This window comes from Myripristis murdjan, chromosome 5 (assembly GCF_902150065.1).
Source record: "Myripristis murdjan chromosome 5, fMyrMur1.1, whole genome shotgun sequence".
In the NCBI taxonomy this organism is placed as follows: Eukaryota; Metazoa; Chordata; class Actinopteri; order Holocentriformes; family Holocentridae; genus Myripristis; species Myripristis murdjan.
Window position 1 is genome coordinate 19,275,401 of NC_043984.1, and position 24,674 is coordinate 19,300,074.

At 40.8% G+C, this 24,674-nt stretch overlaps 2 protein-coding genes across 4 annotated transcripts in view; both read left to right on the forward strand.

Annotated features, from left to right (window-relative positions):
* Positions 1-21,521, forward strand: part of LOC115358877 (sodium-coupled neutral amino acid transporter 3-like) — a 37,885-nt gene extending 16,364 nt beyond the window's left edge. For 2 of the 3 annotated variants that reach the window (XM_030050978.1, XM_030050979.1), the window contains exons 3-17: positions 1,117-1,149; positions 1,377-1,470; positions 1,589-1,704; positions 6,705-6,778; positions 7,044-7,136; positions 7,875-7,956; positions 10,985-11,067; positions 14,039-14,097; positions 14,505-14,651; positions 15,453-15,532; positions 15,960-16,060; positions 16,634-16,758; positions 16,883-17,027; positions 17,655-17,758; positions 18,429-21,521. In XM_030050978.1, the coding sequence (XP_029906838.1) occupies positions 1,117-1,149; positions 1,377-1,470; positions 1,589-1,704; positions 6,705-6,778; positions 7,044-7,136; positions 7,875-7,956; positions 10,985-11,067; positions 14,039-14,097; positions 14,505-14,651; positions 15,453-15,532; positions 15,960-16,060; positions 16,634-16,758; positions 16,883-17,027; positions 17,655-17,758; positions 18,429-18,533 (1,441 nt within the window). In that variant the 3' untranslated portion in view covers positions 18,534-21,521. The remainder of the gene's footprint in view (positions 1-1,116; positions 1,150-1,376; positions 1,471-1,588; positions 1,705-6,704; positions 6,779-7,043; positions 7,137-7,874; positions 7,957-10,984; positions 11,068-14,038; positions 14,098-14,504; positions 14,652-15,452; positions 15,533-15,959; positions 16,061-16,633; positions 16,759-16,882; positions 17,028-17,654; positions 17,759-18,428) is intronic. The other variant, XM_030050980.1, reaches the window with a different exon arrangement.
* Positions 21,522-22,504: 983 nt separating this feature from the next.
* LOC115358878 (guanine nucleotide-binding protein G(i) subunit alpha-2-like) overlaps positions 22,505-24,674 on the forward strand; it is a 74,509-nt gene continuing 72,339 nt past the window's right edge. Inside the window, exon 1 of the mRNA XM_030050981.1 lies at positions 22,505-23,352. Coding sequence (XP_029906841.1) covers positions 23,235-23,352 — 118 coding nt within the window. The 5' untranslated portion in view covers positions 22,505-23,234. The remainder of the gene's footprint in view (positions 23,353-24,674) is intronic.

Here is a 24,674-nt window from a genome sequence, read left to right on the forward strand (position 1 = left end):
AGGAGTATACATTGGCTTTTTGGTTCGCACCAGTTGCAATTTCAGATACGTGCACATGCAGATAGATTAGCTTGTGCACAGTGTTGAGTGCACATAATTTACTGTGACCCCACTGTAACATAAAAATATTTACATTATCCCATGCTATTTTACTGTAATATTTCAACAGCTCAGTCAATAAAAGATATTTGCATTCATATTACCTGGTTGGTTCATAATATTTTCTTTCTGCAAGGCATGAATTTGTCGTCTGCGAGTGACAGTGTGCAGAAAGTTACAGATTTCAGCTTTCAGAGAGGTGAATGCTGTTAGCTTACTTTGTGCTTTGACTGGTCATGGTAACCTGCCACTGACTGTAGGTGTCACATGTCTTCTCTCATGGATCACATCACATTACATGCTGCGTGTCTTGTTGGCAGCATGTAAGGTGGAAATGGGTGTCATGTGTAGCTTGCATTAATTAGTGTGCTCTGTTTCTCCACCAAGCTAAAGGTTGCTTCCATCAACATTAGAAAGACCTGGCCCTGACTCACAAGAGGCAAGATAAACTGTCTGCAGTGTACAATGTGTCTGGCTGCAGTGTAATTTTTGGTCAGCTGCATGAATTAGTATGGGAAGCCTCTATAGCAGTAGCTCCCAAGAGACATTGGGTAAATACAGTATACCAGCTAATTTGACTTTATGGGATAGTGAGCATGATTATTTGTTAGCCTGGGGCGGCAGGGTGCCCTAGTGGTTGGAGTGACTGCCCCATAACCAGAGGGTCCCAAGCACAATCCCTGCAACAGCCAATTGTGCCCCATCAACTGCCATATATTCTTGTAAAGTGTTTGTAAGCAAGATAGTGAATTGTTTTCAGCTCACTTATTATAAGTGGTGCTAAAAGAGTCAGCTCAAAGCCTAAATGATCAGGTCAGTGACTCTTGCAGTATTTTCTTTATTGCCTTCTTCTATCTGATTGATGCTTCTAGTAAAATGCCTCTCTCTGGGATTCATTTGATACTTGTGTCCCCTGTTTGTAATTGTTTCTGTTATAATCAAATCACTGAGGGTGTTATTTTTCTACTTTGTGCTCTCGCTGGGTGATGGATGGCTTCTCTCTACACTACTTTGTAGGGAAACTGTGGCCAATAGCGCCCAGAATGCCAGGTAGGTACCAATACTGAGCAGAGAATTCGAGTTTCAGATTCAGTGTGCTGTGTGCTCCACTCACTACTCATCAATAGAAATTTGGACAGGTAGACAGAAAAGCAGCATAATTTTTGATTCTGTTCTGGTTGTAAGAAAATACAAATGCCCTCAGTGGTTGTCCTTGAGTGGCTTATTTACTTTGTGTTGCTGCCTTAAGTTCTTATGAGAGTGTTTTTCTCTCTAAGTCCCCACAGAACTGAGGGCACAGAGGCCAACCTCGCAGAGAGCCAGGAGTTCTTATCAAGCATGGAAGGACAGAAAACTACGCGCTTTACAGATGTAAGCTCAAACAAAGCCAATAGACTCCTCTTAACTGTAACCTCACAAATCCACTTGCATTTAATACCTCAGTAGCTGACCTGTTTATTCCTCTCTTTTCATTTTACAATAACAACAGTTTGAGGGGAAAACCTCGTTTGGGATGTCAGTCTTCAACTTGGGCAATGCAATCATGGGAAGTGGAATCCTGGGACTGGCATATGCCATGGCCAACACCGGGGTCGTCCTGTTTTTGTAAGTCATGCATATCCAGTATGAACGGATGGATGAGTGGATGAAAAGTTGAATGTATGGAGCTGACGCTGATAACGTCACTACGTAACTGCATGATTGTGGTTTGGAACCATTAGAGCTAAATTAAGACTCACAGATGTTGTCTGACTCATTTGCTTTCCGCGAAGGTCTTTCCACTGGAGGTCTGCTTCATACAGAAATAGCATTTAATTGCTAGAAGCTATTAACTACTAGCAGGCCCTGTTTATGATGACAGAATCTGATTAAGCAGAGCATGTTTAATAAATAAATGTGCTGATATTAATTAGTTTTCAAGCCCTATGGAATACTGAAGTACAATGGAAGGTAGATATATAACAGAAATAGGCTACCATATTTGTGCTGTGTCAAACCATGCAATTACAATGATGTTGGAATAGAGAGAAGAAAACAAATGTCTGCACACTAAATTTATGCTCCCAGATACTATTTTAATCCAATGTTTTAACCACAACCAGTGACTTCGCCAGGCCTTATGAAAATCGTATTTGGGAGCATAAATTCAGTGTGCAAACATTTTTTTCCTTGTCTCACTGCAAATTATTTTGTCCTGCAGCTATACTCACCTTGGGTTGGATGTGCTCACAAGCCTGCCTTTTTTTTTTTTTTTTTTTTTTTACATGATGCTGAAAATAGCCCATAGTCTCTGAATGTCCTGTTCTTTGCATTAGGATCTTAACAGTGACAACAGCCTTAGGAGTGACATCTTTCAAGATGAAGATGTCACAGTCCAACGTAGCTCCCAGACTGATCATCTGAGATTTCATTATGTAGTTTTTTTTCTCCCAGGTTTAGATCCTCTGGCCCTATGATATTTCAGGTAGAGAGATTTATCATTAATTGTCACATTTTCTCTCCATCCATAGAATGAACAGTGACACTGAACAGGAGCAACACACTCTGCAAGTCACAGATACATTGTCTGTTGCAGATCAAATATAACTTAAAACATAAACAGAAACAAATTACGAAATATAGCAATGCAATTCTATGCTTTTTGATTGGTGGATTGTCAACAAAATTATAAAACACACCTATACATACTTTACTGTATATGTAGATATATCTTTGTATGTGTGTTATACTTTTTTTTTTTTTTTTTTTAGCTCCTTCAGCAATAATTCTTTTTACAGCTAGCATGCACAGGGTAGTGTGTTACCATCTCTTTGTGGGGCTTGCCAGCTCTGCCAGCTCTGAGGATGATCTGCCGGTGTGATTCTCAAAATAATCGGGTCGTGTTTTGAGAAGGTAATCCCACTAGATAGTATAGTTAACATCAACACTTGCACCTCCTCCTCATCCTGCTGTTTTGATACCTCTTCCTATTCGTGTTATATTGCAAAGTGGCTGGCACTGAATCTGGCTGAACTCAGCATCTGTTTGTGAAACATTCTAGGCTTATGCAGTAAGCCCTCATAATACAACTTTTATTAGAAAATTCAGCCAGTCCCATTTTTAACCAGGTATCCCCAGTAAGGGGTTAAGCAGTGTTTTGGGTGTTTGTGTTACTGCTATGGCTTGTTTTAAGTAGATTTGTCGCTAGGGTGCAAAACTAGATGTTCCCTTCTCTTTTAGGTCACAGGGAGTTTGTTTATTTCACACCAAGCTCAATTATTTAACAGCATATTCATGTTAGCATCCTAGATTCAAACAGTTTGAGGAAAAATATTTAGCTAATTTTAATGTTACACACCCATTTCCCACTAAAATATTATTCAGGGACTGTATTCAAGCTCTTCGCCTAGGCAGTCATGTCTGGAGGATTTTCCACTGTGTGAGAGAAAGCTCCTTACATTGAGCTGAGTGGTGTGACTGTGGTTTTTCAAGCTGTCTGCTGTCTGGACTAGCTGAGCCCTGTGCCACCAAACATTGCTGTCTTTGGCACTTGTTTGTAAATGAGCTGAAATTAACTCTGTTGCTGATTAGGCTTTACTATCTGGTAAACACACACTGCAGCCTTTGCATATTAATAATGTGTTACTGAATGCAACAGATAGCTGCAATATGTAGGCTATGTACTCATCCTCTTATAGATGTGAAACTATAGTATGTTGCTCTTTCTCCCTGTGGCATTTCTGACTTGTATCACAGAAATATTACAGAGCGATAGCAGCATTGTCAGTGACCTATTCAACAAAGGAATACAGGCATTTTTTCTGTAGTCCACATTGAGCTCCTGGGTGATGATCTCCTCTGTACTCACTTTTTTTTGCTAGTACTGTGTCATTCTGAATCGTAGTCCCTGCTCCCAAAGGGGACAGGAGACCTAAATGAATGCTGTACACGTTTCCCTGAATGCAGGAACACAGGAAGGAAAACAATGGCATATTAAAATCCAGCAACAAAAATAGCCCCGTTGTACTTTGCTTTTGTTAAGTAGGTTGTTCTTATTCTCTCCACTGACCCGGTCACCTACTGGGGACGCCTTCTGTGCAGTTGAACCATGAAGGATTATGAAGCCTTCCACTCATCCATTGTGAGCTCTGGAGATTGCTTTGAGGCATGATGTGTTAGCTCAAGCCATGCTAGGGTTGCACGATTAATTGTAAAAAAAAAAAAAAAAAAAAATTGCTTCTGTGTCATCTCATTTCTAAATAATTGTGATTCACGTTCCCCTCTTCCCCTGTGCATTCACGTCATGCTGCGTTCACATGGTAACCTCTTTGCTTGGGAACAATCCCAGTTGCTGTATCAATCACACATACGCATACAATGTAAAGCAAAACACGCCATCAGTTCAGCATTCATGCGTACAACTCAATCAATGTTCTCTCGTTTCTCTTCTCAATAACAGTGCTCCGTCGTCTGTACCCGTTACTATAGTAACCCAACACGGCACGCGTAGAACAATCAGAAACTTAGCCAACATACTCAGAAGAGTCAGAGCCAGAAAGTTTTCAAGCTGAAAAGAAGAAAAATATCCCAGTGGCAAGGCCGAGAGTGATGTTGTGCTCAAACCGAAAAAAGGAGCACATTCCAGTTTGTGTAACTTTCTAATGTTTACACGTGACGATGATGTACAAGGAGTCATAATTTGCAGCAACGTAAACCTACAAATCTGTATTACAGCCTCAAACATCACTATGAAATCCAATGTGAGTTACCAATGAAGGACAAACACATCACGTGCCAAAATCCCACCCATCGTCAATAATGCGAATGTTATACAGTGCATCTTCATATGCACTAAAGTAAGATAGGAAAAGAGACTTCAGGTATTTTTTGTCAGACTTAGTCAAGTACTCGAGGAGTACTTTATGTAATGTCATCTGTTTAGAGTCTTGTCTAGACAGCAAGCACCTCTGATATTTTTTTACTCAAACATTTAGGAGTGCAGTAAATATTTTTTGTTGAAAAAGTAAGAATTGGGTGAGAGAATCGTGATCTCAGTTCTTAGACAGAAAAATCTTGATTCGCATTTTAGCAAGAATCACGCAGCCCTAGGCCACACATGTTGTCATTTGTGGGACAGTCTGGCTTATTAGGCTTTAACTAAACAAAGAGCGTGTTTATAGTTTATATGAAGTTGGCTCAAGTCCATATCCAACCTCATTTGAACTTGCAGTACAACTTGCATTTTCGCATTGCAGCAAGGAGACATGTGAGGTAGGGACCCTTATAGTACCACCAGCCAACATATGACTCATATTCAAGGTTGTTGAATATACATGATATTTGGGGTTGCTAAGCTTGGAAATCTTTCCTTCCGGGCGCAGAGGCTTTAGAGGGTCACTGGCCCTGACCTGGGTAGGAATGCAGTGGGGGGAAAGCTGTGAGCAGAGCTACAGCAACCCAAGTGTGTCGATCTGCCCGACTGTCAGCAGATCTGTCCACCCACTGCCATTGCACCAGCTGAATCCTCCACCACAAGTTGGCCCTGCATTCTTCCACATTGCCTGGACACACACACAAAAAAACAACATGTGAACTGGCCAAGAGTTGAAGTTGAGGTGAAGGATGTATTGCCTGGCCATTCCAGAGAGAGACAGAGAGACAGAGAGAACGCTTTGGTTGCCAAGAGTAACAACAAAAGAGGGAGAAAATAGAACATAGTTGGAATGAGGTGGACTTGCTCAGGGAGTCAGTAGATCGTCTTTCTTAGTCCAGACCACACTGGGCCAAATGAATACAGTATACTTGGGAAATGTGGACCAGAGAGTTCAGGACTTTACCTCTTGATTACATTTACATTTAGCTGATATTCATATCTCCTGCATATTTAAATCTACATTCATATTAAGTGTAACAATAGAAAAAGGTGCTAGTCCTACATCACCATCATTCCAAGCTACAAAGAGCGGGGTCTGCAAAGGTCAAAGCAGCATTAGTGTGAGAAAAAAGTAAGAGTGAACACAGCAGGAGAGGGCAAAAAGAGGAGTCAAGGAGGAAATTGTGGAATAGGGGGACATGAGTGATAGAGGATAGAGGTTGATAAGAGAGTTTTCTTCTGGTGAATTTTTAGTTTATGTCTGAAGATGGGGATTCACTGGTACCACTGGATTTTTTTTTTCATCACTCAGGTAAATGGAGAAGATTAATGTTTGCACAGGCTTTTCCTCATTCCTCCAACCTCACCACTGGCTTGTAAATATTTCTGCTATAAATAGCCCATCTAACTCATATTGTTCATTCCTGTGGTAGAGGGCAGGTGGATGGCCTCAGTTGGAGGAGAGCCCAGGGTCATCTGGAACCACAGGGGCTCCATGCCCCGAACACACTCTGTGTTCCAGCATCCAGGAAATGTGTATATATATGTACATGCTGCAGCTGTGTAAATACGTTGTAATGTAATCCGTGTGGTAAGAAATGTAGTACATAAGACAGAGATTTTTTTTTCCAAAATATATTGTCAAGTAAAAAATGGACTTACAAAGATTATAGTAGTCTTTTTTGTTGGTGATGAATATTTTGATAATGATTAAGATGATCATATTTACAGCCATGATGAATATCTTTTTCAGGATACTCCTGACAGTGGTGGCAGTCCTCTCATCTTATTCCATCCATTTACTCCTTAAGTCATCTGGTATTGTGGGTATGTATGTATGCATGTCACCTGAACGCTATGAAGACAATGACTTTAAAACCCATGTTGATGTTTATTGTGCAGCATTCACATTCTTAGTTTGCTGCTGCTGATTTGAAAACCCCTAAATTACCCTCCACTTTCAGACCATGCTGTAACCCCTAAATTCTTAACATAAATATAAGTTTAATCAAAATGTTTCCTGTACATTCCCAGACCTTGTTCTTGTGGATTCTGTGCATTGATGTGTTGTTGTCTGGTATTTGTGCCCCAGGTATCCGTGCATATGAGCAGCTGGGCTACAGGGCCTTTGGGACCCCAGGGAAGATGGCTGCAGGCATTGCCATCACACTGCAGAACATCGGAGGTGAGGCCTCGGCTGCACAAACTGACATCTGTCCACACACACACATGCAAACAAACACACGCCTAGCATGAACACACACTGAGCTGCAGTATCAACCCACAATGGCCATCCGGGTTCAAGCAAAACACAGCTAACTCATTAGCGCTGCTGCTAGTCTCTTTATGCCTCTTAGCATTATAAAGTTATTAATTATCATAATGTTACAATGTGTTGACAGTGGAGGTAGACAAATATGTGAAAGGCTGACATGACCAAATTAATGACATGCCAACGAATGTGAAATAGATATTGAGGCTACACTGACAGACAGACAATCTGTTAGCAGGGGATGTGTATATTGCCTTATAGCATGTGTTCTCTGTTTTGCCCCACTTTTCTGCGTGTTTCTGTACAGGATCTCTCTCTCTAACGAGCTAATGAATGATTGTATGGATTTTGTCAATTTTGTGCACAAGATCAACTGTATTTCATAATGAAAAAAACATTTTTTGTGCATTTGAATTGGATTTGATTTGAATGTGTCTGTATCTTATCTTATTTGGGAGTGGTTTTCTGTGTTTTTTTTAATTACTTGCTTTAATAACAATGCTCGTGACAGTGTGTTTCTTTGTGTGGGCATCCTTCCATGTGTGTTAAGATAAGATAAGATAAAATATTCCTTTATTAGTCCCACAGTGGGGAAATTTACACGTTTGTATTTTGGTACTAACTCATGGCCTCTGTACCTCCGCTCCACAGCCATGTCCAGTTACCTGTATATTGTCAAGTATGAGTTCCCCCTGGTCCTCCAGGCCTTCCTGAAGGTGGACAAGCCTGCAGGGTGAGTGGTCTGCTCTTTGCACAACACAGAATTATTCATACACACCATTCATGGGCATGGATGAGTTCAGATCCAGGGAAGAAATACTAATACAAATGTAATGTGGGGAGTAGGGCATGCCTTCCATTAGTAGGTTAAATGGGCAAGGCCAATTTATTTATATAGTGCGTTTCTTACACAAGGTAAACTCATAGTGTTTCACACAGGGCAAAGACATTTTATCAAAACAAAAGAACAAATAAGGCTTAGTTTTTAGTTTACAGAGAGTTAAGGTGAGCACTGACTTTTAGCCTTTCATCTTAAGCAGTTATGTCTCTATTTAGTTAAATGAGCCCGATATATAAGGAATTTTCTGTGTTCTAAAAAAAAAAAACTTCACTAGAAGTAAGTTGTTAAATGGCTCTTGTTTCCAAAACATGCTGCAGAAACGTGATGTGTTACCCCCACTACTACTTCCAATGATTTCAAAGAGCAAGCCGAGTGCTGATCTCAGCCCCCACAGATCTGTCCTGTTGGTTTGTGCCAGTTGGTGGGCCCGGTGCCCTGAGTGCGCCGAGCAGCTGGCCAGGGAACAGCTGTGAGGCTGACCACGGGAGGAGAGGGCAGCATGGCCACAGAGAGAGGCACACATCAAAACACAGCTAGACTCCAGGCCTGAAACGTCAAACCATAGGCTATCACAGGCTAGTGCAGGTGGCCTCAAAGACAAACAGCACCGACATTCATGGACAGGACTTTCAAGTGTAATGCTACGCCCCCCTCCCTCTCCTCCCTTCCCCGATTTCAAGTTTGAGTCCCTGCCTGCTGGTCAGTTTTGACAGATGCAAAGTAGTAGCTGAGGAGCAGGGAGGAGCAAAGTGTTTGATATAGCGATATGCCTTGTAAATCAGCCCCTGACCTGGATAAAATGGAACGTGACACAGAGTTTCATGGTTATTTTGCCACTGTGGTTTTGCCCCTTCTCATTTACATTTACAGTGGGGGCGATGACATTTTACAGAGAAGCAACAGGAGAACAGAAATCCTTGCAAACATATGTGCTTGGCACTGCACACGGGATGCAAATTTCAAGTAGTTGGGAGGGGAATGAAGATTTATTTGTTACCTGAAATACTGAGTCTATTACAGTTGCTCACAAATGTTGAGATTATTACCAAGTTTGGTGCATCTCACCATACATACACCATGCAACTGGTAAATATCTGTTTGAAATTAAACCCGTGCTGCAGCTTGTCTGCTATAGTTTTTTGATGTCAGCTTCGTTTTGTTTGTGCACTAGTGCTTGTGCCATGGGCCATGGCCAACAGTCAATGTGCTTATTTGAAATGACAGAGTGGATTGTCCCTGTGGCGTGTCATCTTCTCAGAGGGTGTTGTTTTACATTGATATACTGAACGTGTGCATGCTGCACGCATAAGAGTGAGCTTATTTGTGTACGAGCGTGTGAGCTGTCCAGGGTCTCTAATCAACTTCAGAATCAATCAGCACCCGAGGGTCTGTCTCTGTGTTTGTGGACGTGCTTGTTCAAACAGTGAACTGTCAGAGAGCTACTGATGTCAGCACAGGGTGTTTGTGCTTGTGCTTCTTCAGTCGTATCAGGGTTTTAACACTGCTTGTGCACATTCGTGATTACACATAGGTTTTTTTTTGTGTGTGAGTCTGTGTGTGTGTGTGTGTGTGTGTGTGTGTGTAAATAAGTATGTGTATATCAGTGTTGATACATGTGATTGTGTCCCTGGGCCAGATGGCTGGGCAGCCCTAGAGGGCAGGCTGACGGATAAAGCAGGATAGATGAACCTCCTCATTTTAGACAAGAGTGTGTAGCTTACAGATGCTGAATCTCCATGACGTCTGCCACCTCACGGAAGACATGAGATTAATCACTTCTACTGTTTCAGTCCAAAAATAGCTCACAGTTGTTTTTTTCCCTAGATGTGGTTGTGTATCAGGAAATCGTGAAGGTGTCAGTGTAACAGTGGTGTCTGTGTGTCATATGTTTGCCTAACTTCACTTATTCATCTTCTCCATCCACCCATGGCATGGATGATTTTACACCAGTGGGAAATGTATTCACAGAGCTTGTACAGGACATGTAGGTAGCAGGTTGGGTCTAGACTTTGGACTTCCATCTCCACTGGCAGCCATTGTCCAGTGAATGCCAGAAGAAAGCCACTGGTAACACATCAGAATAATGAAGGTTCATAAGCTTCATAAAATTTATATTTGATGTATCAGTGAAAATGAAAGGTTTCTAAATATAATTCTATTTCTAATTTGTACATTATTAGCTAATATTATTATATATGTAATGTACTACTCAGATAGCAAGCCCTGTATATTGGTATAGCGCGTTCCCTTCAAACACAAGGCCATTCAAAGTGCTTTGCATAAAATTTAAGAGGACATAAAAACAAGATTTAAAAGACAATTAAATTAGAGTCAAGAAAAATGATAAGTAGGGTGAAATAAGACATAAAAATAAGCTTATCCCAGAACATCTTCCCATGGGTTTAACCTCACTCTGTATCTTAAACAACAAATTATTGCTGTCTAAGTAAGTTATCATTGACCCATAGCTTGTCAAGGCTTTTGAACGTTCATTATTCCATGTAGCTATGTATCCAGTGGCCCGTGCGGAGAGGTTAGCCAGTCAGTCAGAGCGGAGAGGTTTATTTTTCATATGGTGATAATCCACGCTGAAGGTCTGACATCATGGCAACAGTGGAGTTTGATTTTGTGTACGATTCGTGCTTTGCTGCGTATAGAACTACTTAATGCACACCTGGAGATACACGATGAGTCTCAATCAATACTTATGTTGTTTCCACCGCATAATGAGTAGCTATCCTGGGTTCTCATTAAAGTGTGCACTTTCAACTCCCAGCTATTGACATTTTTCTCCTTTATCTTCTCAATCAGTATGACTCATTGAAAATACCTAAACAGAATTTAGATTGAGTGGAGTGTTTAACTTAATTCTAAATCAATAAATTGGATTTTTTTTCTGTGTCTTCCTCCCTCTCTCCAGTGAATGGTACTTGAACGGAAATTACCTCGTGATCATAGTATCAGTTGCAGTAATTCTGCCACTGGCTCTGATGAAGCAGCTAGGTGAGTGTGCAATATCTTGTCTCTCTTACATTGTGGTGCCCATCTAATTGGTGCTTCACTTTGTGCCTGTGTGCTAATTTCGTATTTGCTTCATGTGCATGAAGAGCAAAGTTGCTATTTTACTGCTAACAATGGTATTTCTGATAGTTTATCAATCCTTTGTGGATATTTCTTTTTTTGCTTGCACCACTGCAGGATTTCAGAGGTCAGGGTCAGTTGCAGGACAGCACCTCAAGACCTGATTAGTGTTTTGCTCAAGGACATTTTAAGGTGTATTGTTGTCAACACAGGGACCAGACCACCTTGGTGGCCTTCTGATAACCAATTTTGAACTGATGCCCTACCTTGTATTTAAAAACCTTCAGGAGAATATTTCAAGTAGTGTGAACCCTAAAAAAATATATTATTTATTTCATTATATTGCAACATTCAAATGTTGATAATGTAAAGCAGGGGTGTCAAAGTGGTGCCATGGAGGGCCGAGAGGCTGCAGGTTTTTATTCCAACCGAAAACTCCACCAGGTGATTTCACTGATCACCCCACCTCCAAGCAGAGAAAAGGGGAATAATCAGTGAAATCACCTGGTGGAGTTTTCAGTTGGAATGAAAACCTGCAGCCTCTCGTTTGACACCCCTGATGTAAAGTGTGACTTCACCTCATGAAATCATTCTTCCTAGCCAAAGGAAGGATTTATTAAAGCAAAATGACTGGTGTGTCTCTCTCCTCCCCTTTCTCTGTCCTCTGCTGTTCCTGGATCACTTCCCTGCTTTTTGTCTTCCTGAGCGGTTCCTGCTTACATGGCTCATTCTCCTGATTTTTCAGTCAAACCAAATCTCTCTGTGTAGACATGTGATAATCAACATTGGTAGAATAACAAGTGCTTTCTCATTTTAATGTATTAATTATCTGCTCTTGCAACACACGTGTCAAGTGCCTCTCCCCAGGTTGCTTGCGTATTCTTTTCCTCATGCAGTCTGTTTGCATGACTGATCCATATTTATGTAAGCTCAGCCCCAGTTAAAACTGTGGAAGAATGGATAATTATGCAATTACATGACAGAAAAGAGAAAAGAAAGGAATGGAAAAACAGGGGGAGTCAGAAAAGGAGAGAGTGAGAGCGAGACTGGCTGACCTCTTATTAGAAATTTGTCTCCTGTAGAGACAGCCAGGACAGCAAAACCAATCAGTGCAGCCAGAACCCGCTAATGAGCTCCAATATCCAAGCCCATTAGATCAGTCTAGGCCACCACAAAGTTTGAAGAACATATACCAGAAGATATCACACTTTCAGGAAAATTCTGCATACTCTTTGCTAGTGATGAATGAATGAAGGCTTTATTTCGAACATGTGCAAGTAGTAATAGTAACAGTTAGGGAGTGGAAACATTGCATTATCAAGAAATATATAAGAAAAAGGAAAGGACATTACATCCTAGTGACAGCATTCCACATTTGCTGTGGTACCAAAACTTTTATGCACTAATACTCAGTAGTATGAGCATAGAAAATAAACTATAAACCACTATACCTATGTTGTTTGAACTTTGACAGGGCAGATATTCAACCATATCATGAAACTGTCGCGAACGGTGGAGGAAGGAGGACCCAAAAGCAGGAGCCGGCAGGAAAAATGCTCAGTGGCAAACAAAAATATTTAATGGTCACATAGGAACCGCAGGGAATGGCACAACACAATACAATGAACCGACGAAGAACAGAACTCAAACAGGACTTACATACATGAGAACTAATCCTCAAACAAGACACACCTGGGGAAGGGGCTGGAGCACAAGACAGGAGAACAGAGGATAGGCTGAGGTAAAACACTGGGAGGGAACAGAACAATCAGGGATGATTAACAGACACAGGACAGGTGTGGCACAGGGAGGAGCAAACAAGACACAGGTGAAATAACTGAAAGGAACTAGGCAAAAGAAACTCAGGAAACAGATACAACAAAACCATGACAGAAACACATGAAACAGAACCAAACAAAACACAAGCAACACAAAACCATGACAGAAACACACCTTTCATGAAGTAGATGGCTAGTTTTTTGTGTGACTTGTCCTTGTTATTGTTCTCAAAACATCAGGAATCTGTTGAGCGGCTGAAATCTGATGTTAGCAGTGAGGTCAGCATAACATTAACAAAGATTTTGCTTCTCCAGCTCCTCCAGCCATTTAGCAACTATAAAACTAGCAAACCTAGCCGTAAGGATCACTGAACACAGTTTTTACTCAATATAACTCCTTGAATGCCACAAACCATCGTATTTTAGCCTAACTTTAGTGGAGAGGAAAAGCTTTGGTCAACTTCAAATGGGTGAAATGTAAGATGTCTTTCCACTGCTGTGGTCATCCCTGCAAAGCCCCTCAGCAACATGTGACTTGCCGGTTTATACAGAAGACAAAAATGTAAAAATAAGTAAATTAAGACTGAAAGGCATTCCTATGTGTGAACTGGAAGTGTATTTTTCAAGGAGCATTTAATTTACCGTCCCAAGAGGGAGACAAATCACACAGAACTGGACAGTTCTGTACCCAACAGCATGGTTAATGTTTGCCACATCCAAAATGTACATAAACCAATATACAACATATGAGCTATTTAAACAATATTACCAACAAATTACCAATAATTCTGACTCCTGGCTGGGCTAATAACCTGTTCAAAGCTTATAAATGGAGGGGTGGCAAATACATTCACTACTTTGTCAACTGTCCCGAAGGTTTCCACTTCTGCACCAGTGTTGATCAATCAGGTGCTGTGCGGTGACATTATGTCCTTTCCATCTTTTATAAATTACTTGTTACCGTAGGCTACATTTTCACTTTCCACTATGTCAGCCTTGGCATGGTGCCATTCAGACTGACAGTGTTGACATGTCACTGTAATCAAGCTCTCCCATTGGAATGAAGGAGTGTTGCACCAGATGGGAGTGATGGTAATGAGGTCTGTGTGTTTCAGGGTACCTGGGATACACCAGTGGCTTCTCCCTCAGCTGCATGGTCTTCTTCCTCATTTCAGTAAGTCCTCTGACTCGTGGTGTCAGCGTGTGTATCAACTGAATGTCATGTTTGTTGTTTCTTGCTTTCTGGCAGAAATATAAAGGCAGCATATTCAGTAAGACTGAAATCAGATGTAAGATGTTATTTTTTCCCTTCCCACCAGCTCTTTAGTATTCCCTTCTCCCTCTACCCGATTTGATTGGCTAGTATATGTACCCTGCAGTTCCAGACTGCGTTGGCTCTCTGTGTTTCTCTGACCTAGTTTTGGTTGTGTGAGCTGTAATCCACACGTTGCTTTCTCTCTCCCTCTCTCGGTCTCTCTCAGTGCCCAACAAAGCTTTGCCATATTTTCAGTCTGTCTGTATGCTGGCTGCGTCCCACAGCCTTTGTTTCCAGTTAACGCCTTTCCTCTCTGCCCTCAACAGGTCATCTACAAAAAGTTCAATGTCCCCTGTCCATTTGTGGACTTTGTTTTTAATGGTACCCTCAGTGGAACGCATGACAATGCTACAGATCCTGTTGGGGAGGACAGCCATGACTGTGTTCCCAAAATGGTGAACCTCAACTCACAAGTAGGTTTCCCCATGTCACTCTTTCACCTCCTTCACATCCACCTCTCACTGCCACCCACTTGCACTCATACCCATGTAGCATGTTGCTGATGACAGTCTACAATCCAAATCACACACACCACAGCGTTTTGGCCGCATGGAAATCACACTTGTTTTGAAGCACTCAGCAAACCCCAGTGCCCTTAGAAAAGAAAGGTCAGGGATTATCAAACTGTTTATGATGAGCAGAGCGAAAATTGGTTTGGTATTCTATCTTGGGACAGTGGGATTATCAAGTTTTCTCTCTGCTGACCATGAAAAAGTAAAGACCTGGCATTTCTCGAAGTGGTCTTATAAACTCTGTGAGTGAAAAAGGCACCTAACCTGCCTTCGACATTGGGCAGGACTCCTTAAAGAGTTTTGATTTTAGCTAGCTTGAATGGAGTTGTATGTAACATTGCCTGAGTAACTGAAAATTGTTTATAATACTTTGCTTTCTAGTGCCTTATTAACTAGTACTGACGAGTTGTCTCTGACTTTAATAAAATCCTATTAAGTCTTTATAACCATCCCCTAAAGATGTGTGAGATTTTCCAAACCCAAGCTAGTAATCGCAATCCCTGCTGCTTAGCAGCTTACAAGGAAGGCATTTTTAAATAGGCTAAAGCTGGTCAGCCGCCAGGTCCAAGTTAATCACAGGAAAACAATTAGCTCTCTGTAATGTGTCTGAGGGAGTAATGGGCAGTAAAACGCGAGGTTGGTGGTAAGACGTCTGGGATGGCGCCACTGTATCTATGGTGACCTGTTGGGGTTCATTTTCAGACGGCCTACACCATCCCCATCCTGGCGTTCGCCTTTGTGTGCCACCCCGAGGTCCTGCCTATCTACACAGAGCTGCGCAAGTATGTTCCCCTTCCCAGGATGCAGAGCTCCTGCTAACTCTTGGACAAGAAATCTTTTAAATGAGAAAGAGGAAAGCTACTACGTCTGCTTTGTGCGTGGCTAATCATAACCCAGTCACATGCACTGCTTTCTCTTTATTTTGGGATATGAATGCACTGCCTGACGATGTAGCATGGTGTTAGTTTCAAATTGTCATGCTGCACTGTTGCTTGTTTCCCTAAAATTAATTTCAGTGGCTTATTGAATCTTTGAGGCATTTTCTGTGTGCACAAACTGTAACAAAAAGCCCAAGATGGTATTTTATGAATAACTAGACTACCTACTCTGTGTATGTTGGCATATATTTTGTCAGTGGATGCTCAGATGGTGTGAGAGTGTGTACGTTTGTGTGGTGTGACATCACATGGCAATATCTTCTGATTTCAGCCCCACCAAGAAAAAGATGCAGCATGTGTCCAACATCTCCATTGCAGTCATGTACACCATGTACTTCCTGGCTGCTCTTTTTGGATACCTGACTTTCTATGGTGAGGCCTGGCCCCCCTCCCATGGCAGAATATCTATCTATCTATCTATCTATCTATCTATCTATCTATCTATCTATCTATCTATCTATCTGTTTTTATCTCTGTTCATGCCATCAGTCAGCGCTGTTGCTGCACTGCCTCATTTGCTTATTATTATGTTTGTCCATGCTTCCAGAGAGTTAGTATTAGCAAAGCTATGTCATTGTTTTGAATTTGATTTGAAGGCTTGTTTTCATATCAATACATGTCGTTTGATCTGAAACATATCACATGGCAAGAGAACAGTATAATCCCTCAGGTTCAAAAGCACCATAATGCACCTACCCCCTCTAGTGGTCATAGCTCACACAGTAACCATTTGCACTGCTATGCTAAGCTGCTGTTATGTTTTGTGAAATTGATCTATTACACTAAAATGTTACAAAGGAATGCTGATTTCACCTATAATTTGCCTGTCAAAAAGCACAATTTCTGCATCATTACAAGTAGAAGTGAGCTGTTGCCAGTACAGGAGGGGATGTGTCTCATCATCTTTGGACCCACTCTATTATCCTTTGTGTTTCTCTCTTCTAGGTGAGGTGGAGGCTGAGCTGCTACATACCTACAGCCGCATTGACCCATATGACATTCTGATTTTGTGTGTGCGTCTGGCTGTGCTCACTGCTGTCACGCTCACTGTGCCCATTGTGCTCTTCCCTGTAAGTCTCACTCTGGCACATACTGTTCAGTACACACTGAAGCATTTTATAACCTATTTCTTCGGACACTGACTCTGTCAAGTCTCAGAAGATTTAAGATGGTGTGCCTCTTTTTTGTGCTCAGGTACGGAGAGCAATTCAGCAGATGCTCTTTCCCAACAAGACCTTCTACTGGCCCCGCCACATTGCCATCGCTCTAATTCTGCTCACCTTCATCAACCTGCTGGTCATCTTTGCCCCCAACATCTTGGGCATCTTCGGCATCATTGGTAAGTCGGACCAATCTTGCAGTAAGGGTGGTTTTGACTCCTCAAGTTGAACAGCATTTCAGGCACCAGCGTTTAAATGGGGTCAGTTTTTAGTTGTTAGTCAACGTTTCAGTTACAGAAACCTTGAAGGGAAAATAGAAGTCTTCTGCTTTATATATATTTTCTTTTGTGTGTTTGCACATGGATGAATTCAGTGACTCCATGGGGCATTTGTACTCTATACACTTGGCCCATATCTTGTATATATATACCACTGACATGGAATTGATGCTTTTTGGCTGCATCAAAAATACCTTTTGAATGTGTTTGGTGTAGATGTTGTGTTGTGTTTTCTTTTTCTTTTTCTTATTCCAGTTGAGGGAGTCTTGAGTGACTAATTTTTTTGTGATTATGCGATTATGGATAGTACTTAGCACCGTGTCACTTGGTAGCTGGTATGTCTTGAGAAAAGTTCTTGTAAATGAAGTGTCGACTAACTCCCTGAAATAAATCAGCGCAGAAGTGAAAAAGTGTGTACGGGTATTGACCTCTTTCTCTGGCACTGACTAAAACACCAAACACAGTATACTGTCATTTGAAATTTGCAATATAGATTATTTAGTTTTGCATTTTCCCTGTGCTTCCCAGGTGCCACATCCGCTCCTTGTCTCATCTTCATCTTCCCTGCTGTCTTTTACATTCGTATTGTACCCAAAGAAGAGGAGCCTATGCGCTCAACCCCCAAAATCCTGGTGAGTTGTCACACTAGGTGACAGATACATTACAGAAACTGTTTAGTTTAATATTACATAAATTAGTTTTGGTTTAATTATCACAACATATGAACCCCAAAAATACATAAACTCAATAAGAAGAGAGAAATGTACAGATGTGGATGTGAGAAAAAGTTACTCACCTCAAAAAAAAAAAAAAAAAGAAACAATCTTGACAGAAATATTGACAAACTTAGAGACACCAGCACAGATAGAGGCACCACAACACAGCACATTTCCCAATGTCAACAAGTGTTGTTTTTTTGGTGGCAGTTATTTTCAGCTGACAAGTGTTGATTTAAGAGTTGTTTGTCCACTCACAAAGCTGATATGGCTCCACTGGGATGGCTATCTTAAGTGTTGAAGTAACCCTTAAGGGTGTGGAGTTGAACAAACATTGGCATGATGTTGATTTTTGCACTTGAAGTTAAATTAACACTCATGATTGGTTGCTCACACATCTGCATTTGCTATGTGAGTGATGTAAATTAAATGTCGTGACACATTATCACACATCATAATTGGAATTCAAAAGACAGACAGCCATACCTTTGAAGACAGCAACCTGGCAACAAACTTACTTGTGTTTTTCTTTCTCTCTCACTGTTCACCCTTTCACACACACAAACTCACTCTTTCTCTCTTCCAGGCCGCCTGCTTTGCTGGGATTGGCTTTCTGTTTATGATAATGAGTCTCAGCTTTATCATCATTGATTGGACATCGGGGAGCAGCAAAGCCAGCAGTGGTCACTAGGTAGCAGGTTCTACTTTTCAGGTTTTATATTGTTGATTTAGGTCTGTGTTATATTTTTGCTGTTTTTTGTTTTGGATCGCATTTGAAATTAAAGATGCCCTGTCTTTTCCGGTAGAAAGTGTTGGCCACAGAGAAGGAGTCCAGAGGGCACTCCCTCTGGACTAGCTCTCACTCTGATGACATGAAGTTTAGATACCCAGCCAAACAGTTACAACAGATCCAGGCCAGTAGACTTTCTTGGGAATTTGATAGTGCATTCAATATTAGGCCACGTGCATAAAGATGTCACAGTTGGCAGTTGTCATTTGCAGGCTGTGCCTTGTGAGTTGGTTATAAATAAAGTAATAACATAAACATGGGAGGGCATTGTCTTTATGCACTTGGCCCACTCAAAAGTTGTGTTGGTTGTGTGCATCTGCCACCACTTGCTATCGCCATCCTGTCCGTAGATGACCTGTAGTCTGCAAACTGCTACTCACACCACTGCATAAACTTTGAAGCACCTCTCTGGTGTCTCAAACTTTATCTTTGTGTCTGGCTGTCTTGAATGGAACAGACACCTATTGAGTGATAGTCATTTCTTTTATGATTTTTAAGACTATTTAAATTATTTGAATAACTAGATCTTGCCGATTCTGTGCAATTGCAGAGGAAATGTGATGGTAAATGGTAAATAAGTCAAGGTATAGCCTTTGGCCCCTGCTCCAATGACCTGTGCTGCTACTTGGTGGCGTTTACAGTCACACCTCACTCTGAGAGAGCAGGGGGGCAGAATGTATGTGGATCAGTGTTATATACACATTATTTGTCATAACATTCCTTGACAATATAATAGAGATATATATTTTTCCATAATTTCTATGTGATAAGAACCTCACAAGATACAGTATGGACTGTAGAGTTGATCTCATCTAGGGTTTATTAAGGCTATCGATATCAGACTGGCAGGTCTCATATCAGTAGTTTTATTAAATGGCTCTTGGCTGTCCAGATTACAGCTCTCTACTGAAGAAAGCTGGTACAGGGTAAGGACTTTTTTCAGTATTACTGTCTGTCTAATATACCATGACAAAGGGTACTGAAAACCTGATCAGGGTGAATCAGTTGGATTGTATTGATCAAAGTGATAAATGCAACCGTTCAGTGTTCTCCATTGAAACAGGGATGATTTTTACCTGGGATTTTTGATGTGTTGTTTCTGAGCATCTACTGAAAGTAATCAGAGATAACCAAAATATGTTTAGAACCACAGGGTTACTTCATTAAGTGGATTGTTACAGTATGGTGTCTGAAAATATTGCAGTATCCAGCACAAGCTTGATCCCTAACTGAAATGACATGTGCCATAGGCACACAGGCATTGGGAAAACTGTCTCCATAACAACCTTGCTAAGTTGGTGGTTAGCTATAGCACTTTCATCTGATAAGCACAACGTCCTGTAGCCATTAATCACATGCAAACAATTTATCTGTAAGATGCTCATATATTTGATAGATGTTATTTAAGGGAATATCCCTTTGTAAAACTAAACCTTTGATAAATGAATCATTCTTATGTAGATCACAAGAAAATTAGTAATGTATCTATGGTATAACATGGTACAAGGATGTTTCCTCAAACATTACTTGAAGTCATCTTGAAGATAACTTTCATGTGCTTTTTCTACCTTTTGTTTTGGACCCCCTGATCATTAGTTTCCTCCTCTGCTCTATTCTGTAGGAAAAAACAACAACAACAACAAATTTTGTGGATGTACTGTGAGGGGTTTTCAAGTGTCTGTGTTGTTCAAAAAGAAAACATGACTCTGCCGTATTTGAATTGTGGTACTTATATGCGTATGTATTGTCAAACCTGGACCTATACTCGGATCAGAAGTATAATTGAAGTGTTGGTCTCTTGTCAATGATAGATTAACTGTTGTTTTAAACCTAATGTTTAATGCTTTTTCAGGCCTATCAGCTGAATCTGATTTAATGATTAAATGCAGGATTCGCAAGCCTGTTGATGAAGCTGTTTTGTTTGTATTTCGTTTTTTTTTTGTCTTTGATCGTCTTGTCTGACATGAAACAATGTGGCATACTAGTTTCAGTTGTTTCTAACACATCCTCATTGCTGCTTTTTGGGATACAGTACTAACATGGAGCAACTAGCGAGCTGGTATCCCTACCCATTTAATTATTTTTTAATGATAAATCCTATAATACAGTGAGTGCAGTATGAGTGTTGTACAGCTGTTGTTCCCAAGTGTTCTGTCAAGTTGTTACATTTGGTGATTAAACACATCAGAGCTCTTTTAAACATTTTTATATAATTATTTCTGGAAAATTGTTTGTGTGCATGTACCATATACAGAGGGAATCATCTGCATCAGCTGCTGGATCATAATTTAGTGAAGTTGTTAAACCAGTGCAATGGTTGTACACCCAAACCCCCAGTTCTTAGTTTGAACCTCAGTTTTTGGTTGTTTGTTTAAAAATGTATTATTGGCAAGTCTGGTCAGTGTCATAAAGTTACTTAGCTCCATGGTGCATGCATACAAAACACTTCAACACCTCAAAACATGCAAAAAAGCAACTCGAGGCAGCAAAGGGAGGAAGACACTGTGTTAGTGGCTGGTACAAAATGATGACCTCTGTTAACCTCTCATTAGCTCTCAATGTGGTTAGTCTTGTATCCTCACTCTGTGTGATTTATGGAAATGTGTATGACTGAATAATAACATTAAATATTGATATCACCCAGCATTTATAAATATGTATATAAATGTAAACCCTTTATATTCTATATGCATATCTAGTTTGTATAATGTAAATAGCAGGTACAGTTAGTCTGATTAAAAATATAAACATAATCATTTCTAAAGTGCTTTTAAACCCTTTGTCCTTCAATTTATGTCTATTTTCTTGGTATCTCTATATATTTTAATACATTGCTGGCAGTTATTGTACTGTAAACAATGTTGCAATAAAGATAATGAGGTAACATGACTTTGGAAATGTCATCTTCTCAAATGATGATCAACATGACACCACCTGTGTTTTTCTCACCTTTGAAACTTGTGCTCCACTTCTCATAATATTTCAATCCCATTTTTTTGAGTTTTTGAAAAAAAGTACATCTCTGAGACGGGCCACAGGGTGTCGCTAGAGAGCTGTGAAAGGACTTAGCTGTAGTCTTGGCTCAGTGTCGTAAGCATTATAATCTAATAAACACTTTTAAAGAAAATAATAAAAAAAGCCTTTAAATACTAGGGTTCCATACGAAACGCTTTTACTGACTACTGATTTATGTATTTTTCTCATTTTAAATTGTTTAATTTTTCCTATAATTAACACCTGATCTTGGTGTAGATGTGAAAGTAAAAGTGGCAATACACTTTAAAAGGTTTTTTTTTTTTTTTTTTTTTACCTTCAGCTGCTTGTGTGATCTAATTTGGACTAAAATGAAAAAGTGAGTTTTCAGCTGCCTTCAAGTGTTACCCATAAATCCATACCTTTGAGGCACAACATGACACTCATCCAAGTGTTTTTGAAATAAATAAACAAATTAAAAAAAAAAAAAAAGTACAGCCTATGAAAACATTTTTGTATTTTTTATATTTTTTGTATTTTTTGTATTATTTTTTTTTTTTTTAAAGAAATCAACTGATGCAGAGATCATGTGCGTTTGAGAGTGAAAACGAGGAAACTCCCACCAGGCATGTAAGGCCACATTCATTCAAAAGCTCTGTCTGTGCAATAATACTATATTTAGCAAAACATATCACTCTTAACCATCAGTGTTTCCGCTCCATAAACGTCACATCTCGTCAGCTTGGGTATCAGAAAATTTCGGCATGCCTACACGCGCTCGATTCGACTTTAATACCACATTACCGGCAGTCGTCGGAGGCAACGTTTCTTCACTTTAGCCTACAATTCCCATGAAGCACTGCGAGTGGGCGTTTTTGGTGGAGACTGGCAGTGCTTGTGAGTTGGGAGGTGACTCCGCTGTCTTGGTCTTGTCGGGCGGAGGGGAACTTCACAGCGGTTACGGGTGTGGCTTCAAATGTGATAAATCTCAACGAGAGGATCGAAAGAATGCATAGCGGCAATACAGATTAAATAAAAAATAGAGAGGGGTTAAAGACAAATAGTTGGTGCAAAACGGATACATGAATGTGGGTACATTAGCCTAGTGGAAGCGGGAATCCGTCTGCTTGCTCTCAACAGCTGGAATACTTTTTTTTTGGCTGAACTTCGTGGCCCGTTTTGGTGCGTCCAACCTGTGCTGATGGTAGGCTGTCGGAGCCACTCATTTTGCTAAAACTCAACCAAAAAGTTCGTCAAAGTTTTTTGGTCCGTGTGTGAACTTCTCCTTTCGCGTAGGAAATCACCGATGCTGGCTAACTGACGGGAGTCTTTGGGGATATTTGATAAAATCACCAAGCCAAGTCCACGTTTTTTCTCTTAAAAGGAAAACTTTCTTGCGCTTGTTTTATGATTGCTTCCCGTGGATGAACAAATTCCGTCACGGTTACCACCACTCTTCAAAAACGGGAAGTCGCCTTGCTCAACTTACAGCTGCGGGACGCTTTATATTTGGTCTTAAAATAAAGGCTTTCGGACACAGCGACGACTTTAACGTCACCTTGAACACATTCTTTTTCCTGGTGATAATTTTTCCAACAAACAGCAGTCCTGAAGCGTGCACTGGGAACCATGGGTTGTACAGTAAGTCAGGAAGATAAAGCCGCGGCCGAGAGGTCTAAAATGATTGATAAAAACCTGCGAGAAGATGGGGAGAAGGCAGCGAGGGAAGTGAAACTGCTGCTGCTGGGTGAGTGCTCTGTCACAACCACTTCGGCTAAAAGTCGTTGCAGTTTTGCCTGAAGAATAATGGTTACTGACGACATAATGCAAGTGAGCGAGGCAGGCTTTCCATTGTAACCGTTCGACAAAGATGATACAAAAGTTCCACAGACCTTTGTTCCCGTAGTCGGTTTATTGTTAGCTAGTGTCAGCTTGAAGCAAAAAGCGTGGTGCACTGCTGAGGTGTTGGGTTGGGTAAGTGTCGTTCAGTAGCTCATGTGGAATGTGAAATTAAACATTTAACTGCGTAGAGCAAGGGGCACTGGAAATTATTGTTTAGTGCGTTGGTGTAAACACTGTATTTTCTATTTGTATGTAATTGTTAATTAATGTTGGCTGTCATATCCTTGGAATGTTTGACCAACAAACTACAACTTTCTCTGCGCTGAGTGGCTTCCTGATCCATGATCCTGCGCAAACAAACGTGGCACCACACATGTCATAATAAGAGATGCTATATATGAGTGCAGTGGGTGTCCTGTGAACCTGATCTCCCACTGGCCAAAGTCATTCATTAAAAAGTAGTTTTGTTAGAGGGGAGTGAAGTGGAATGACAGTCTTCTAACTAAGCGACACTGACCTGTGCCTGGGCAAAGGTCGATGACCGGCCTGTTTGCCCCCCCACCACCCCTCCACACACACCCCTTGACCATGTACAGCACTGACAGTCTCACTGTATGTGTGTACTTGGCCTTTAGCTTTTGTTGAAAATCTTTAGATAGGTCGAAGAATCCCAGTGGCAGTGTGAAACCCAACACTATACTAAGGAATTTTTTTTTGTCAAATGCAGGTCCCTGGATAGAAGCTAACCGCACCACAAAATATGAAATCAGAGTTGAGTTCAGTTTGGGTCAGATGGTTGTAAACAGCACTAACACTGTGGTGCTGTAACTCCTCAACAAGTAGTCAGCAGGTTCATTGAGCTTGTCTTTACTTTTGATATGTCACAAGTATCAGTTGAAATGGCTATTCTTTGGTTTGTAGTGGCTTCCACCCACCAGCCTTGAACTGTGAGGTCAGACATGGCAGCGTCTGGTTGATAATGAGTGGGCTGCTGTTTGGACAGAGGGTGAAAAGCTCTGACTGTTCCCAGAACTCACAGAAGCACAACGATTCACACACACACATACACACAAACAACTGATTGAAAGCATTGCTTGATTCAAGAGATAATGACAGAGTCCCAGGCTTTAAAATTTCCTCTTGATGTTCTTGTTTGGTCGTCGTAGCTTTATGCATGAAGGAAGGGTTGGGCATCACACAGTGTCATCACAGGACAATACACTATTG